This window comes from Pocillopora damicornis, chromosome 2 (genome assembly GCF_964200805.1).
Source record: "Pocillopora damicornis chromosome 2, jaPocDami1.2, whole genome shotgun sequence".
Lineage (NCBI taxonomy): Eukaryota > Metazoa > Cnidaria > Anthozoa > Scleractinia > Pocilloporidae > Pocillopora > Pocillopora damicornis.
The window spans coordinates 21,493,070-21,511,026 of record NC_142671.1 but is presented as its reverse complement, the minus strand read 5'-3'; the positions used below and the strand labels follow the sequence as shown (position 1 = coordinate 21,511,026).

The window sequence follows — 17,957 nt, the reverse complement described above, 5'->3', positions numbered from 1 at the left end:
AAAATCTACCATCTTTCTTAACTTATCAACTCCCATGACGCTTGTTCGAGATAAGAAAATGTTATGACTCAGGACCTATTCCCATTAGCAGACAAAACTAGAATTGTCCCGACAAAATCAAAGGACAAATTTTTGTCTCCACTGTTGCATTCGCACTAAAAATGTCGAAGCTGTCAAAAAGCCGTCAAATTCGGTTAACAGCTTAAAATAACGCCGATATCATATTTCAATCAGCTGTGCGCGCCAAACCATCAAACGTTTTGGCGGGACAATGGAACATGTTCAAATGTTTCAACTTGTGGCGTGTTTCTTGCTTTTAAATTTCGCTCAGATGGCAGACGAAATGATGCATATGATGAGCTTAGTATTGAGGCATCGATTTCTAAGACACCAAGCAACTCTTTTAATGGTTGAACACCGTAGAAGACGGAAACGCCGGGCACGTCGACACGACCCGTACTTTGCGGAAGTACTACAATGACCGAACAATTCCCGTGGAGTTTTTTAGTAGGCAACTGCGAATGGATCGTTGTACCTTCGATATTCTGTTGAATGTTTCGCAACCTGCTCTAACACGCGTAAACACAAAATTGCGTGACTATAATTCGCCAATGGAGTAAAGTATTCCAATTACCGGGATTCATCTTAAGTTAAACTTGTAAAATCTGCGAGTTTCGCAACGAAGGACAATAACTGCAAATTTTATTGGTAAAATGAACCCAATTCAATTACCACACTAATGGCAGCGTTTACGACAAATGGTTAACAAGTTTATCACAGTTTTGTTTATTTAGTAGATGTTGCCAAGCTTTTAACTGGGACAAATTTTGTCTGCGGTACGTTTGAAAATTTGTCCGCTTCGGCAAAAAATTGTCAAGTCGCGACAAATCATCCGCACTTGTAAAGAGTTAGTGATAACAGAAAATTTGTCTAAATAAACAATTTTGTCGCTAGTGCGGATAGGCCCTTATCTTACCAACGAGTTATTTGATCTGTAGCCGCTCAGTTGGTGGAGCAATCCACCTCGATTTTTCGTGCTCGTTTCAAAATGGTTAAAATCTTCCTTTATGCAACAACCGGGCTTAAAATAAAGCTTCACCAGCTCTAAATTTATAAAATCATTTTGCCTTCTGTCGTTATACGCACCGCGTTCCTGCTGCGTCTTTGAATATCTTTACAAACAAACACTTACAATGCTGGAATTTTGTCAAACTGCGTGTGAACTAATAATTTTCCAGAAGCAATCTAATCTGGGATTATATTACTAACTGTTTTCCACGCATGTAAGATTTTTCAAAAAACATCTGAAAACCCAAACTGATAAGTGCAATGATATCAGGTTTTTAAGGTCAAGAAAGAGCGATCGCCAAGGGAGGAGATCTTTAATGAGGGTGAATCCTTCATTAACGACAAATTATCACGCAAAATCAAATCCTGCAATAATAGTTGAAAGAAGTGGGAATCTTCTGGTCATAGCATTTGCTTCACTCGCTTTGGATTACCCGGGAAAAATTACCACCTTCTTTAGCCATTAGCTATTTTTGAAATCACAAATACATCTTACTTTATTTCATTAGTTTGATGTTTGACCGCGACTCAGGCCACAAAACGTTCTTAGAGGATGCATTTGAAAACGAGGCGAGGATGATTCCTGGGGGGAACTGGAGCCCAGCCTCTGCACCTTGGACGAATGTGGTAAGTCTGTGATATTCACAATGCACGCTGTTTCAAGTTTTTTTGTGTCTTATATTCATTTTCTTTTTGCGTGTATCTGAGATGTCTTGGACTGTCAAATGTTTATCGGCCAAAAATTGTGTTAATAATCGTTTTTTTCCTGTTTCACAGCATGGTGACAAAATTGACGAGAAAGAGAAGATAAAATGTCCAGAAGGCTGGGAGTGGACCGGAAACTGGCAGGTCGATGACAATAGAGCTGTAGACGACGAAGGTATCGTTAAGACTGAAACATTGGGTTAATTTAAACACTACTGTACACATTTAAATTCCAATAGCAATTACAAATTGAGAATCGACCCAAAAGCCAAGACCAGCCAATTTAAACGTTAGTGCTCTGATGCACCCCTCCTCCTAGATCACGCTGTCCCTAAGGAACAACAGTATGCTCAATTTTTTTGTCATTATTATTTTTTAAACAACAAAAAGCATCTGCAATTTCGTTCATCAAAGATACCTGTCACCTCTTAGCCGCATGTATTGATGACAAAACAATACAGTTTATGACCAAAGGAAAGAACAGAGAGATTCAAGAGGGCCAAGGTGTTCTTGAATATGAACTAATATTGGCTGCATTTGCAATTTATGTAATGCATTAGTTGGTCGATTGACAGTTTTGCTTAAATTTAGGATGGGAGTATTCTGTCGATGTATCATACGGAGTGTATGGTGCCATTCAAAAGGCTTACCATTTGGTGAGGAGAAGACGATGGGTCAGGGAGAGATTATTGAAAGATCCAAAGGCTGCTATCAAACAAGTAGGTCAAAAATAACCGTATCTTGATCTGAGTTACCGATATATATGCATGTGCTCTTGCATGAAGGGGGTAGGAATATAACAAACAAAAAATAAAGAACCTCATCTGCTTGAAACCAAAGTAATAAGTTACTGTTAGCTCAAGAATTCATTAGTACGCCTTGAATTTCGATTGAAGGGTTTGCACCCAATTTCAAAATTTAGCGAGACCTAATCTTGCAACAAGCTGAGACTTGGGACGGTTTTTTGAGAATCTCAAATGAATACATCAACATGGGGTTTTGTCCAGCCTTAAGTCTTGTTTCCAGTAAGAAAATTCGCGTTCCCTTGTTCCGTATGCTAAATGAGATTTTTCAGGAATGCTGAGGGAATTTCGCATGAGGATTGTTTGCTTGGAAAAGATACAAGTGGTATGCTTCTGCATAACAAACGCTTTTTTTTCTAATTTTAGAAAGAGCTTGAAGAATTCGAGAAGGAAGGATGGGAATATGCCCCAATTTTTACGGCCAAATTCCACCACAAAGAAAGGAAGATTGATTTCGTCAGGCGTCGGCGATGGCACCGAAAGATGGTTGCAAAGGGAGGAAAGGAAGCCAAAGTGTCCATGCCTCCTGTGTGTCTTCTCGAGCTTGAAGACGAGGTGAGATCTACAGCTATGGAAACGCAATCATATTTTTCATTGATTGCAAAGATCAAAATACAAAGAAAGCTTGACCTATAAACTGAGTAGCAAATCAAAGCAGAGGTAAGATCTATAAAGGACCGATGAAGATCAAGGAATGCGTCAAACGGCCAAAAGCGCCGCGGGAAGCCTGTAACAAATAAGTGGTTTTTTATAGCTTTATAGGTGTGTTTGGTGGAGAAAATGACAAGAGTTTTACGAATACATACATACAAATATACTTTGTTAGTATTCCCTAACTAAAAGGGGCTTTTAAATACTAAACAGCAAAGAACATTATAATTAAAAAATGAATAAAATTAAAAAAAAAGCGGTCAATTAAAATAATTCTCTAGCATGTGCGTTTTCAACTTTCTTTTAAATGATGTTAAAGGTAACTGTTTAAAGTCTTTGTCTAAATTGTTCCAAATGTTAACTGCTCTATGAAGGAAACGTCGCTGGCCTGAATTTGTCTTGCTTGGAGGAATATCAAGGGATTCTCTGTTTCTAGTGTTATGATAGTGAATAAACTTGCGCCTTCGGAGAGACTCACACAAGTATGTGGGGACCAGGCCCTTCATGCACCTAAGCGTCATTACAGTGTCTCTGTAGTGGAGATGCTCATTTACCGGTAGCCCTTTGATCTCGCGTAACGCAGGTGTTATGTACTCAAATTTCTTGGTTTTTGTGATGATTCTGCACGCGAAATTCTGAAAAGCTTGAAGCTTCTTGATATTTGTTGCAGTTGTGTTCGACCAAAGTGTAGAGCAATAGAACAATTTGCCTAGGACTAGAGCGGAGATGATCGTGCGTATGTCACAAGTCGTAGAAATAATCGTGCACATGTCACAAGGCGTAGAAATAATTTTATGGAGGATGTAGGAAGTGTAACCCAATCTTCCTGCTCTAATGATTATTTTCTGCGGTTGAACCTTTTATCAACTGGATTTCTCTTTCTGACTTGTTATAAATCTTGAAAGACAAATGTTCTCGCAATATTCTCTTATTTTAAACAGGAGGAGAGTAAAAGTTGTTTAAGGAATATTCCAAGAATGTTTGTTACTTTCGAAAGTAAGTGAAATAATTTCAAGGTTTTTCCATGTAACTGTCTATTTATTTATTTATATTAGCTTTATAGTCTTGAAATCAAGTAAAATCCGGCTAACATTGAGAGGTAAAACTGACTTTCTTTAAAAATGAATAAAACACGAATAAAAGACCAAGAATAATATGGGACCAAGAACGGCATATTTTCATTATAAGTGTTCTTAAAGGACTCAGCAGCTTATCGAGAAAAAGCAAGAAATTTTAATTTAGATTCATTTTGTTCTTGTTTTCAGAACCTCACAAGTATCAGATGTGGGCCTATATCTATCAAGCACGTGACCTTCTCGCCATGGACGAGAGTGGGATGAATGGTAAAAGAAAATATACGAAAAACTTTTTAATTAAACGAAGAGAATTTACCACATTGCTAGTAATATTGCAATCTGATTGGCCAATTTGCTGTTGTTTAAAAGAGTAGAGACAATGCTGCTCGCGTCAACGTGTCGCGCAATGCTTTTATGGATGACTCTAAAATATATTTTGACATCGACGTTGTGGTAAAAAACAAGTCGATAGTGGTTCAATGCGATCTGTCCTCTTTTCGACAACGATATTCGTCATCACAGTGGTCAAAATCTGTTGCAAACTCACTCGGCTGCGCCTCGCGAGTCGATAAGCAGACATATCACGTTAAACCACCACCGTACTGACACGGATTTATTTGCTTGATTCTTTTTTCTCCAAACATCAGATGCCTACGTTCGCGTGGCATTTTGCAAGCAAAGTGCTGTAACAGAAGTGCTGACCCAGACTTTATGTCCCACCTGGGACCAAACGCTCATATTTGATGATGTTGAAATCTATGAGAACGTGGAGAATGTCGCCAAGAGCCCACCGAGTGTGGTGGTAGAGGTTTTTGACAAGGACGCAGTGGTACGTTTACATACAATTAAAGTAAAAAGCAGTGATACTTTTGAGGTACTTAATCAAAAGAACTGATGAAGTGTGGTTCCTATACTTGATAGTGGACAGTACGTTTGTTTTGTGCAGATATTTAGTCATACTTTGAAGAGTAAACTTTTATACCGTTTTTAATGGTTTCGGTCATTAATATAAAAGAAAAATCTTGAGGTTTAAAACACGGTCGTAGTGTTTTACTTCATATTGGATTATAATGATAGAAGAACCTTTTTCGACAAGGTCAGGCAAGAGGCATTGCACTGAAAAGTACCTTCCATTTATTGTCGAATGTTTGTCCATCTTTGCAAATCTAATCGATAAGACATTTCGTGTTGAGCTTTCATTTGAATAGTGATGGTTGTTTCATGACGTACACAGGGCAAAGATGGCTTTCTTGGCCGCTGTGTGATGTCACCTACGGTACGTCTACATGGACACGAAACTCCTGAGCCGCGGCTGCAGTGGTTCAAGATCAAAAGAGGAGACGAAGAAGGAGGAGATCTTTTGGCTGCTTGCGAACTTTTCCTTGTAAGGGTCTTGGATTTTTTTATGTTTCCCCATTTTTCGGCGTGGCGCACAGTTACGGTTTTCAGAAGGAGTGTTATCTGTTTATCTCTTTCGGAATTCACACTATGTTGACGAGCCAATGCTAAGATATGAAGCAGTTTCACCAATGTGATGCGGGGGTTCCAGGGAGGTTTACAGCATCGTGTTTGTGTTCAATTACCCGTGCATAGAGAACTCAAGTACCTGATAAACTCAGATGCTCACATCTCAAGGCATGTGGACTAAGAATATAAAGTTGATACTTTAGTCAGAACAAAGAGGAGTAAAAGTCCCTCTTAAGGATTACTTATTTTTTAGTTCATATTTTGTACGTTTATTGTAGTGAAGATATCAGAAAAAATAGTTTAAGAGGTATTCATCTTTTATTTTTAGGATGAAGGTGCAGAGTTACCATTCACCCCACCCATGAGAGGAGACTTATATGCTGTGCGAAGTGGTGTCCGTCCAAAGTTACAACGGTCAGCGATTGAGGTCAGCAATCGGTTTTAGCTTCCTACTTTAATTTCAAGTTTTCGTTGATTTGGAAGAGAAATAATTTGATATCCAAAACTTGACTTTATCACAGCCGAAAAGGCGTTTTTATATGTAGGAACACTTTGTCATGTCGCTCGACCTACTCTATATATCTTACAAAAGTAATGTAGCCAAACGCAAATAGAAAATTAAACGAAACCTTTTTACTTAGAAAAATAACAATCAAATAACAGCGATCCGACTTGACGATGGATTGTTTCGTTAATTGCGCATGAAATGCAAACTGTATAACACCAAAACATTAGCGTTTTGAAACCATAGTTGAGTTGAAAACATTCTACCAGTCTTGCCAAGCTATCGTCTTTAAACCACTATCATATACAGGTCTTGTGTTGGGGAGTGAGAAACATGAAAAAGTTTGAACTAACGAGCGTGACGTCACCAAGTATTGAGTTCGAGTGTGCCGGAGGACTGGCGCAGTCTGAAGTCATCAAGGATACGAAGAAGAACCCGAACTTTGAGAATCCCGTTTTGACAAGAATGATTGTGGTAATTACGAATACCTATTTTGAATAGAGAAAGTTTGTATATTAATCTTGCTTTGGTAAGCATGTAGGTGTCTCGTATACAGCTATTTCAATTTACGTTGTCGGATCAAAGCTTCAAGGGTACGGGACAAGACCGAAAGGCGGTATGGGTAGATTAGAATTAATTTTAGGCTTTCGGGGTTGTCGGCGCGAGATGGACATGGAGGCTGAAAATACAATTAGTATTGCCTTGCGCGTCATTAAGATCCCATATTCCCCTTCGGTCTTGTCTTGTAGGCTTGAGGCTTTGATCCGACAACGTAAATTGAAATAGCTGTATATAAAAACCGATTTTCCAAAATAAAAGGGTAACGGGGAAAGTGCTGAAGTATCTTGAACCAACCTATACCTTTTGGGACTATTACGTTGACCCTTTTCACTTTCTGAAACGCTTAAGTGTATAGTTTATACTAAAACGATGGAAACCAGTGTTTGTTGTCACTGAAAACAAATATATTTAGAAAAGCAAAACATAGGCTATTTGAAAACAAGTCATTTTGGAAACGCTGCCTCTGGCATAAAGAGCTTTAAAGGTCTGAATACGGTGACTGAAAGAGTCAAAAATTATCTCGTGCATCAGCGTTTTCAAGAATTTTTATTTGGAAGATAAGCGAAATTGCATCAAAGAGTGTACGTTTTGAAACCGGAAACTGCATCGGTAAAGAATTCCATTGAAATTGTAATGGTAAGGAAAGGGGAAAATAATATGGTGAAAACGTTAGCGTGATTGAAAGTATTTTGCGATGTTATCGAAATGATAGCAGGTATTGTAAAGGCTCTAGTGTGGGGGGAACCCTACAGGTTATATTTTTCTTAAAGAACCGTCAACACTATCACATTTGTTAATATTACGCCATATGCGGCTCATAAACAAAACACTGAGTTCCATCATAAGCCCTTCAAGTCAATCCTTTCTTGATGTTTTTTTTTTTTTTCATAGAATCTTCCCGTGGAAGAAATCTATACGCCAGCACTTAACATCCGGGTCCGTGACAACCGCTCTTTTGGTCGTCGACCAATCGTCGGTGTTCATTCAGTGAGATCCATCCAGAAATACCGCTGTACAACGCCGCAAATCATTGAGCAAACTGACTCTGGCCCTCAAGGGTCACAAAAGAAAGGTAAGCTTCCACTGATTATTGGCTTTTAATAATGAGGCGAGACCATTCGGTCTTGCTGTTAAAGGTCAATAAGCAAAGTTATTTATGTCCACGTGAGTAAAATTAAGACAACAAGCTCCTTTTTAAAGTTGTAAAACTTGCTTCCTATTGTTCCCTGAACGTTCACACGATGTTTAACGGTTTTCTCTCTTAAGAATTATTTGCTTTGAGATTTCAATTTACGGTATTTTTCTTACTATTTCACTCTTTGATTTTGTGTTTAGGAATCACTGATAACGTTTCAACCAAAAGCAAAGAAGGTTCACATGTTGTCGATATCAAGGAATCGAAAAAGGTCAAGAAAAAGGTACATGCTAATCCTCACGTAAGTGAAAACGTAAACATACTTTCCAGTTTTAATTAAGCTCTGACAATTGAGATACCATCACCACTGCATTTGAGCAAGTAAAGAGCTTAACCAAAAACGCGGACGGCAACCGGAATAAATTCATATGTGATGTGTTTTGACGCCAACATATCGACTGTGCGGTCGTTTTTTTTGGATTATAAACTAAACTGTAATGACCAAAATGATGTGGTGAGCATTAGGATTTAGAATTTTTAACTTCCGGATGCTGTCCGTCTCAGAAACGTTTGTGCTTAAGCTCCCTATTGACCTTTATAGCAAATAAACCGTGCTCACGAGCATAGTTAGAATTTTCTAAGGGAGGGGGGGGGGGGGGAAACGCGGTGAGGAACTGCACCCGTTATGCTTAGTGGCTAATACCATTGCTTTACACCTTGTGAAAAGCAAGCTCGTATTCACGCGGCGAGATGGACAGGCACCTGTAAAGTGTCTAGCACTAGAAAACATCTATGTCGTAAATATTCAGAATTACGTGTTTACACAAACCTGAAATATAAGGTTTGTCAGAGAGGGGCACGGGCACCCTAGGGGTCTCCCTGGTTTCCCCGCCTTAGTGCTACGGTATGTGAAGTTTTTTGTACAATATCTCTTTTTGTTTCACGTTTTCTGTTTCAGATAGAGAAGAAAGAAGAAATCCCAGAGGAGTCCCTGGATTGGTGGTCGAAGTTTTTCGCCTCTATAGGCGATGAAGAGAAATGTGGAGAATTTCTCAACCTAGGATACAAAAAGATGACGGTACTAAGTTTGGCTAGCTTCAGGCAGCGAGGAATAGTATTAGCAGTGCAATATAAATATATCTTCTCCAACCCACTTTCTTTTCGCCCATGCTATCGCCCTGAATTAGGTGACAAACCTAACGTGAACCTTTGGTCACAAGACATCTTCAGGACTGGGAAAAGTGTCCCCTGAATTGTGGTTTCCATTCAGTAAAGATAACAGATACATAGCTCTCGGAAGAAATTTTTCTTTAATTCGAACGGAAGTTTCTCGTCCCTTGAAAAATTTTTAACATCTGGCTCTTTAGTTTTCAAGGACACGAAGTTTTTAACGGCTTACGGGCGTAAAGAATATTCGGCAATTCTGGAAGTCAAAACTGAAAAGTATTATTTTTATATTTCTTGGGAATCCTTTATTCAAAAGCTGATAATAGAATCACTGATTCTATTATCAGCTTTTGATCAATTTATGGCACGTTGAGTACATTGGTGTTAAAATTGCCTACACAGAGTTGAGACCTTGCAAAATACATGCAAGCACTTTGCGTGTACATCCAACAATTATCTATACCTTGCTTGATTATGAACTGAACCTGAAAAATGATTACTTAAAACTTGCTTCTCATCGAGAATCCGAAACATTGTATGAATAATGAATAATTAGAATTTCCGGAAATCTTGTAGGAGATTTTCTTCCTGCTTTGAGCAGTTTCTGGATAGTACGCTAATAAAAACATGTCATCATTCTTAGCTTTGATTGACGTAATTTTGCTTTTGGAGTTGACCGTCTTAGAAAATAAGCCTTGTACTCTAGTCGTATTAATTGCAAAATATTTACTTTTAGAAGTATCAATCAATTAAATCATGGCGTTTAAATTTAAGGTCTATCAAACTGAGCTGGAAAAGGTGCAAGATTTTAATGGCTTTGAGGACTTTATAAGTACGTTTCCTATTTACCGCGGAAGAGCGAAATCGCGGGAAGAAGAGGCAGATACCATTGTCGGGGAATTTAAGGTAAATAATGTTTTTGCTGCTTCAAAAAGCGAGCGCATGTTGCATTTTTCCAGAGGTGTAAAGTAAGAAAACTTGTTAAAAATATCAATTTTTTCAGGGAACATTCAGAGTGTATCCGATGCCAGAAGATGAACAGATTCGTCCCTTACCAGATACTGTTTTTACGTATCTCCCACAGAGCAAACCTGTAGAGTGCATTGTCCGCCTGTATGTTATCAAGGTAAGAGAAACAGAGTAAGCCATCAGTTAGTTAACTTGAATAAACATTAGTTTACGGTAAAGTTAACTGAAAAAGAAAGAGAAAGACAAGAGTTTGTTTCAAATTACGCAGGAGTCAAAACGCAGGCATAACAAAGTACACGTACACAACTAACGGGCACCTTTGTCATATGCTTGTACTGGAGAAAATAGCAGTTTTGAAAAAAATTATCTGGTCTACCGATAATTCTACAACATAGAAAACTCATTTCACCTCATTTATATTTCTAGGCTTTGGAACTTCAACCGAGAGATGACTCTGGAACAGTAAGTTTAACCAGAAGATTCTTAATTTAAAGAGATCATGGTCTAATAAAGGAACTAAGCGATGTAATATAATAAATGGAGAAAAAAAGATAAACCGAATAGGAAATTTTTAAAAGAAATTTTAATGTCATTAAAATGAGGACCAGCTCTAGAGCTTGAGTTGAAGAGTAGAGTAGTTCGCAATTAAAATATGGTTTCTATTTTTGACAAACTTCACGGAAGTCATGTAATGTAATACAATAAACTCGAAGTTTATAAAATGCTGTTTTTGCGAGGTCCCTTGGTGCAACTCAAAGACTTCTGTAATAGGAACTTCTTGAAAGAAACGAAAGTCATGACAAACAAATTAGACCACGTTACAAAAGTTTGTTTGCTATTTTTATCTATCAAAACGGAAATTTTACTATGAAGTCACTAAGTGCTGTTATCAGCCTAAATATTTAGCTCACGTCCAAACGTATGGGACGCGGACCACTTGTGCGCACACGCACTCGACAGTAAATGAACTACACTCTACCTTTCTATTTTTCCAGGCCGACCCATATTTGGTAGTCACCTTAGGGGACCAAACGTTTGATGACAAAGATGTTTATAAACCTTACACAGTGAATCCTGTCTTTGGAAGGTAAGCCTACATGTACTGCGTCTGACAGTAAAACTCTTGTACCATGTCGCGTAACCCAACGCTAACGGCTAACTTGTTCTTAGTTAACTGTTGTAGGGATAGGGGAGGGGTAGGTGCACAGCTGCTCAGATGCTAACATTGATCCCTTCCTTTCAGCGAGATCAAGAGCGTGATTTTTAGATTCAAAGTTAAAAAAAGAAGCCCAGATGTGTGATGTAAAGTTAAGTCTCAAAGTTTTTCAAATGCGCGTCGAGCAGGAGATTTTAGGTGGTCGAGAAATCACCAGATAAATAAATTTCAATTTTCTACTCATCCTCGGTACATATTCCGATGCGATAAACATCCTCTTTAGTACAGAGAGCTTTTGTTTCATGTCACCTCAAACTCTGCACTAAGACCCGGTTAAGAAGACTATATAAGCACATATTAATAAAAAATTACTATTTTTCGCGTTTGTTTTCAGACTTTTTGAATTTACAGCTACCGTACCTCTTGTCAAAGATCTCAAAATCGCCGTTATGGATTATGACCTCATCGGACGAGATGACGTCATCGGTGAAACACAGATCGATTTAGAGCAGAGACTTTTGTCTCGATATCGTGCTTCTTGTGGATGCTCTAAGAGTTACTGCAAGTAAGAACTTCTAACGCTTAGGTATCTCTTTCATGGATTATCCTTGCAGTTGACACCTGTCTTCCTTCGTCAGATAATAAACGGGAAAACAGGATCCCCTTTTTTAAGGGTGTTTGTCCCGAGCCTCAAAGGCAGTGGTAAGGTTCGAGACAACAAAGTTTGTACCGTCAAGCAAATGCTACCAGGTTCGAAAGGCATTCCCTTTAATCTTTTACACCCTATGATCAGTTTTCATATTCTCAACACTGTTTTCTTTACATTTCCTACAGTACCTGCGAGGAGAATTTGCTTGACAATCAGGAGCAACTTAAATTTGAGATCATTTCCTTTATTCTCTTTATTTCATGTTTGAGTTAAAGGTGAAACTGTAAGGAGAAATTTGAAGCCAATCACTCGTAGCTTAAAGGGTTAAGTTAGCACATACCTACGTAGTTTTTATAGGAGAGTATTCCCCTGGTGGCTTGTTGCTAGGGGTAACGGGAGTATAAAGTGAGAGGTTAGATGACACAGCTCACCTTGATTTATTACGGTTCATTATTACATGTATATCTATTGACGTTTAAGATCTGGTCCTAACAAATGGCGAGATGGGCGAAAACCGAGAACAATCCTGCGAGACTGGTGCGTCATGCATAACAAGAGTCTTCCAGTGTATACGGATGAACCTTGCTCTGTGACAGTGGACGAACAAACTTATACTCTGGCTGAGTTTGGTTAGCATTATCATCAAATTTTACTCACGGCACTAATTTGTTTATTTGATTGACTTTGCAATCTGTCCATAACTGATGATTCTTTTATGATGTATGAATGAGGGCTTTCCTTGCCTTTAGTTGCATCATGATGACACATCTGTGTTGTTGTCTGACTCAACTTAGCACATTTCATGGAAATAATTCCATGGTTTAGTTGTAAGTATTGATACGATAATAGCTCAAAAAACTTTGGGAACCAATGGGCGATCTTACAAGTAAAGTAACGTATTCTTTATGGCTCATTGCAGCGAGGTTTCGTTACCACCTTTCTCCTGTTAGGTTTTGTGATTTGGTTAATTTGGATTTAGTTTAAACCCCTAATCTTTATATGACTAGATCCTGCAACAACTGTCATCAACAGAACATCTGCTTTAAACATCATTTAAATTATCTTCATTCCTCGACACGATTTGAGATAATTTTTAATTCGGATCTCTTACTTCGTTTGGATTATCCCTCGGATTTCGTTTAGTATTAAATCCTTTTTCAATTTTTTTCAGAGGAAGGAACAATAATCCATTCGTACCTTGGGAAACAACAAAGTCGCTTGGCTCTGCATGTCCTCAATAAAACGAACATCGTGCCCGAGCACGTGGAAACAAGGGGTCTGTATAACAAAACACAGCAACCGACCATGGAACAGGTATAGAGAGTCCCATCATATGGCACGACGCGAATATTCGGCACTTAAAACCTTCACATGAAAAAGATTCCTTTACACTGGCCACTTCTGAGTTTTAGAAACCTCCATTTTACAATTGAAGCATGGTGCAAACCTTTCAAAGACCTTGTACACTCGTTTTCGGGAGAAGTCTCAGTCACCTCGAAGACGACTAGTTACCATTCCCAAATTTACAAAGTATATTCCCAAAGTACAAGAACCGCATTACTAATTAAAGAGCATGGATGATAACAATAGCTAGGATTCTGTATGAAAAACTTCCTTGAAGAGGCCTTTCGAAAATTAAACCCTAAGCAATTTATCAAAAGCGAACCCTCATCGGAGAATTTTCATTAACGCTCTCTTATATCCGAAGTTTTATTTGTCCCCAACGGAGTCAACCCCATTTCAATTGTTGCGCTTGTTGCTATTAAGGATTCATACTATCTGAAAGTTTCACCCTCGCTGCATCTTTAATTTTTCGGCCCTTTACTACTTAATGTCTAATTCTTTACCGTATTCCCTTTCGTGCTATTGATCTTTTTTCCACAGTTACGATACTTATTTGTTTTTCAGCCTTTTGTTTCTCTATTTATTTGTTCTTTCTTGTATTCTTTTTCGTGCTATTGATCTATTTTCACAGTTACGATACTTATTTGTTTTTCAGCCCTTTGTCTCTCTATTTATTGTTCTTTCCTGTATTCTTTTTCGTGCTATTGATCTGTTTTCACAGTTACGACACTATTCCTTTGTTTTTCGGCCCTTTATTTCTCTGTTTCTCTGGTTCTTTACCTTATTATTTTTCGCGCTATTGATCTGTTTTCCATAATTACGATGTTTATTCTTTGTTTTTCAGGGAAAACTTCAGTTATGGGTTGATATTTTTCCGGCCGCAGAGGGCAAAGCACCTGCTGCGGTTGACATCACCCCAAGAGAACCTCAAGAGTAAGATCTGCATGGTTTTTGTTACAAGAAACTGAGCATTCAGATTTGTTTTAACTGATGATTGCACGTCGTTTTCCTCAGCTAGTTTTCATTTCTTAGAAACAAATTGACAAGGCTTCGTGACCGGTATGAATATAATATCTCTTGAATGTTGAGGTCTAGCCATTTGTTTGCAGAATGAATTAATTTTTCTTGATTTTATGGGACATTAGAGAAATTATATGATGTTACAAAAAGCAACGAATCGATGGACTGCTCTGAATTTCAACGGTGCTTCAAGATTCTGTGTAATTGGTTCAAAGCAAATCGTGCCATCTTAATTCACAACCACACATGTGCAAATTGTATTAAGACTTATCATTTTGCTACTGTGTCAGACCTATCGCGATGTGGTCACTCACGTTTTCCTACATTGGACGCCGTTTATATTCTTTTTACTTTGTGTTATCATCGATTCCCCGTTTAATTTTTTTTCGCCTTCATTAGCCACCAGGAACAAATATTTGGTTTGGTCTTACATGACACCCGAAGGACTTGAAGCGCATTTTGCGTAATTGGCATTAACCACTAGTATTGGCTATTTTCAGATACGTTCTTCGTGTCATCATATGGAACACCAAAGACGTTATTTTGGAGGAGACCTCAATCACTGGCGAGAAAATGAGTGACATCTTCGTGAAGGGGTAAGAGAGAGGAAGCGATTGATAAAATTATCGTTAGATTTCTAAAAAGTTTTTATTTCCTGCTTCATGGAGAAGTAAAGCAAAGAGATGTAACACATAAGGTCAGTTGCTAATGTTCACTGCCATGACACAAAGGCGTTTAAGCTCCTTATCGGTGTACCTATGAACTTATAACACTTACGAGTACAAAAAAAATACAAAAGAACAAAAATATTTAAGTCAAGAAAACAAAAAAGTAGTGACAAGACAAGGAAAAACTTAACAGGTTCTTATTGCGAGATAAACTCAACATCATAGTAGCTTAGTTGACTTGATCATGAAAAATATCCACGAGTGATTATTAATAAGTTTTTGTTTCGATATTAGCTGGATTGATGGAATCGATGATTCACAGGAAACTGACGTCCACTACAGGTTAGAAATGATAGAGCCACATTGATTATCGATAATTTTAAAATAATGTGTACTAAGAGCTGAAGTAATAGAAGTGACACAGAGTCTCAGAGAGTGAAATTAAGTTCCTGATCAGACTCCCGGTGCCTCCCGTTTGCGCGCGTGATGTTCGAGCAAGTCTACCCAGACTTTCCAAACAAAGTGACAAAATCATTTTGAGAAAACTCACTAATTTTTTTTGCAGATCCATGGACGGGGAAGGAAACTTCAACTGGAGATTTGTTTTTCCTTTCTCTTACATTCCAGCAGAAAAGAAACTAGTGATTAAGGAAAAGGCAAGAGAATGTAAAATTTATTATCTCTTTAGTAAAGGTTATTTCTGTAATCGTTCTTCACGATGCGGTCACTTCAGATATGGATCGCGACGTTTCGACTGCATTCCGCTTGTCTTCTTCAGGCGATGAGGTCGATTGAGTACGAGCCACCTATATTCCGTTGCGCGAGGCTGTGATTAGATGGAACTCCACGGCTGTAATCAAGATGCACTAATCAGAGCCGTGGAATTGTTCGTAGCTTCCTTTTTTAAGTCATACCTGAAATTAGTTGAATCTACAATGAAGCAGGCTATGAAAGATATTTGGGAAGGGGATCTTGCAATTTCGAAATTTATGATGAGGGGCTCGGCTTTGAAATGCAATCTTTGGTTTGATACATGAAACACTAACTAAACGTAGTCCTTTCTGGAATGATCTATACTGAATATGAACCAGTGTTACCTTAAACGTCACATTTGGCTTAGGAAATGACATGAAAACGTATCTCAACATCATAGGAGCATTTCTGGAGTCTGGACGAGTCGGTAGAGAAACTTGTACCTCACTTGATGCTCCAAATATGGGACAATGACTTAGGATTTGCAAATGACGATTTTTTGGGTTAGTAAATCTTGTTTGGATCATTACCTCTGCCCCTCTTTCTAAAGCAGTTTTTTGGCAGTCAATTGGAAGGCTAAGAAGGAAAAGATATTGGAGAGTAAGGTATTTTAACCCATCAAAACAGCACGTCTGTTATAATTTGAACCCCATATATCTGAAGTCTGAAGTCTTTCACCGTGGGGCACTCTTTATCTGAAGAAAATTGTAAAAACGTATAGCTGCAGAAACCATAAAAATATGTTTAGCAGAGCGACGAAGCGTTCTTCTTTTTATTTGCTTTGGTTTACTCATAATAATGAAATAATGATGATAATGATAATGATTGTGACGATAACAACAACAACAACAATAATAATAATAATAACATCAACATTTTAGGCTTGCGTTTGTTTTGAGACCCTTTTTAAGTATTTGTTAAAGGTTGTACAATTGAAAGCCAGTTAAGATTTTGAATCACTGTCAATTCTTTTAGTGTCGAATCCCAGTTACGCTTTGCGCCCCATGTGGTTACACTAATGCATTAGACACTTTTGATCATAAACAAAATTCGGTATGAGGGCTCATGGAACATGCCGTATATGGTTCATGGGACTGAAGGAACAGTTTTGTTGTTTTTTCAATACTGCAGGTTCTCTACAGCTCGACCTGACATCTCTTCTCAAACCGGCGACTACTGCTCGCTCTTGTAAGCTACCAGGAGACTCGGAACCATCACCCAAACTGGACTTGTTTAAGCAAAAACGTTGCTATGGCTGGTGGGCTACAAGCTCTATGAAGACGGGATCAATGAAGAGCACGGTACATTGTACCTGTTTACTAACTTGTATACATTAATTGCTCAAGATAAACTGAGTAATGCCTCAGTGTAAGATGGACCTAGTAGTCATTCCACTGAGTGAGAGGGAACTTGCATCGTTCATTTGTTAGTATTTATAATTCTGATGAAGTCTTGCTGTGATCCGAACGATAAAACAAAAAGAAACACCTGCACTCATTAGATGCTTGATTTTTTGTACCTCGTGTCAAAGATTTTCACCGCCCCGAAGAAAAAGCCGTGAGCTGGTTCGTTTAGGCACGATCCGAAAGAAACGTAATTAAATATTTTCTTTACTTTCCAGGGCAAACTTGAGATGACTTTGGAAATAATGAAAAGAGCAGAGGCAGAGGCTAAACCGGCAGGACTGGGGCGAGACGAACCAAACAAGAATCCGCCATTAGAGGAACCGAAGTAGGTTGCAACCCGTTATTACTCAAACGTGGGAAAAGTTTTTTTTTCGTGGAAATTGTGGTGACAGGAGTCACACGTACCGTACTTCCAAACTTGTTGTTAGGTACAACAACTTATGAAAACTCACACTGCGTAACTGAACTGCGTCAGATCACCTTTGAAAACGAAATTCTTTTTCTTTCATTCCTCCACAGCCGCCCTCCGACCTCGTTTCCATGGTTTACGTCACCACTCAAAGCTCTCCGCCATATAATCTGGGGCAGATACAAGTGGCACATTCTCGGCTTTCTGCTATTCCTTCTTTTCGTCTCTCTCATAGCGTTCTTCATTTACGCAGCTCCGGTAAGTGTCACGTGTCAAATCGCTCAGTCATCTAATTACTGTATATTTAAAATCCATGGTGACAACCCTCTCGCGTTCCAGTCCCAAACATTTTGGGGATTCTCCCCTTACATCCGTTCGTTTTAACCCTTCACATCCAAACATCAGGATCTATATTCTCCACACATTTCCTCAGAATTTGTTTCAC

General features: G+C 38.5%; 1 protein-coding gene across 1 annotated transcript in view; it reads left to right on the top strand.

Annotated features, from left to right (window-relative positions):
• Positions 1-17,957, top strand: part of LOC113683980 (myoferlin) — a 59,015-nt gene that overhangs the window by 40,011 nt on the left and 1,047 nt on the right. The window contains exons 32-59 of the mRNA XM_089197325.1: positions 1,578-1,695; positions 1,846-1,948; positions 2,365-2,492; positions 2,943-3,131; positions 4,169-4,223; positions 4,493-4,570; positions 4,951-5,132; positions 5,538-5,687; positions 6,099-6,197; positions 6,585-6,749; positions 7,728-7,908; positions 8,172-8,254; positions 8,930-9,049; positions 9,913-10,044; positions 10,142-10,264; positions 10,534-10,569; positions 11,103-11,194; positions 11,658-11,828; positions 12,393-12,541; positions 13,084-13,226; positions 14,101-14,189; positions 14,777-14,872; positions 15,239-15,286; positions 15,510-15,600; positions 16,098-16,200; positions 16,829-16,998; positions 17,319-17,428; positions 17,623-17,770. Coding sequence (XP_089053451.1) covers positions 1,578-1,695; positions 1,846-1,948; positions 2,365-2,492; positions 2,943-3,131; positions 4,169-4,223; positions 4,493-4,570; positions 4,951-5,132; positions 5,538-5,687; positions 6,099-6,197; positions 6,585-6,749; positions 7,728-7,908; positions 8,172-8,254; positions 8,930-9,049; positions 9,913-10,044; positions 10,142-10,264; positions 10,534-10,569; positions 11,103-11,194; positions 11,658-11,828; positions 12,393-12,541; positions 13,084-13,226; positions 14,101-14,189; positions 14,777-14,872; positions 15,239-15,286; positions 15,510-15,600; positions 16,098-16,200; positions 16,829-16,998; positions 17,319-17,428; positions 17,623-17,770 — 3,352 coding nt within the window. The remainder of the gene's footprint in view (positions 1-1,577; positions 1,696-1,845; positions 1,949-2,364; positions 2,493-2,942; positions 3,132-4,168; positions 4,224-4,492; positions 4,571-4,950; positions 5,133-5,537; positions 5,688-6,098; positions 6,198-6,584; positions 6,750-7,727; positions 7,909-8,171; positions 8,255-8,929; positions 9,050-9,912; positions 10,045-10,141; positions 10,265-10,533; positions 10,570-11,102; positions 11,195-11,657; positions 11,829-12,392; positions 12,542-13,083; positions 13,227-14,100; positions 14,190-14,776; positions 14,873-15,238; positions 15,287-15,509; positions 15,601-16,097; positions 16,201-16,828; positions 16,999-17,318; positions 17,429-17,622; positions 17,771-17,957) is intronic.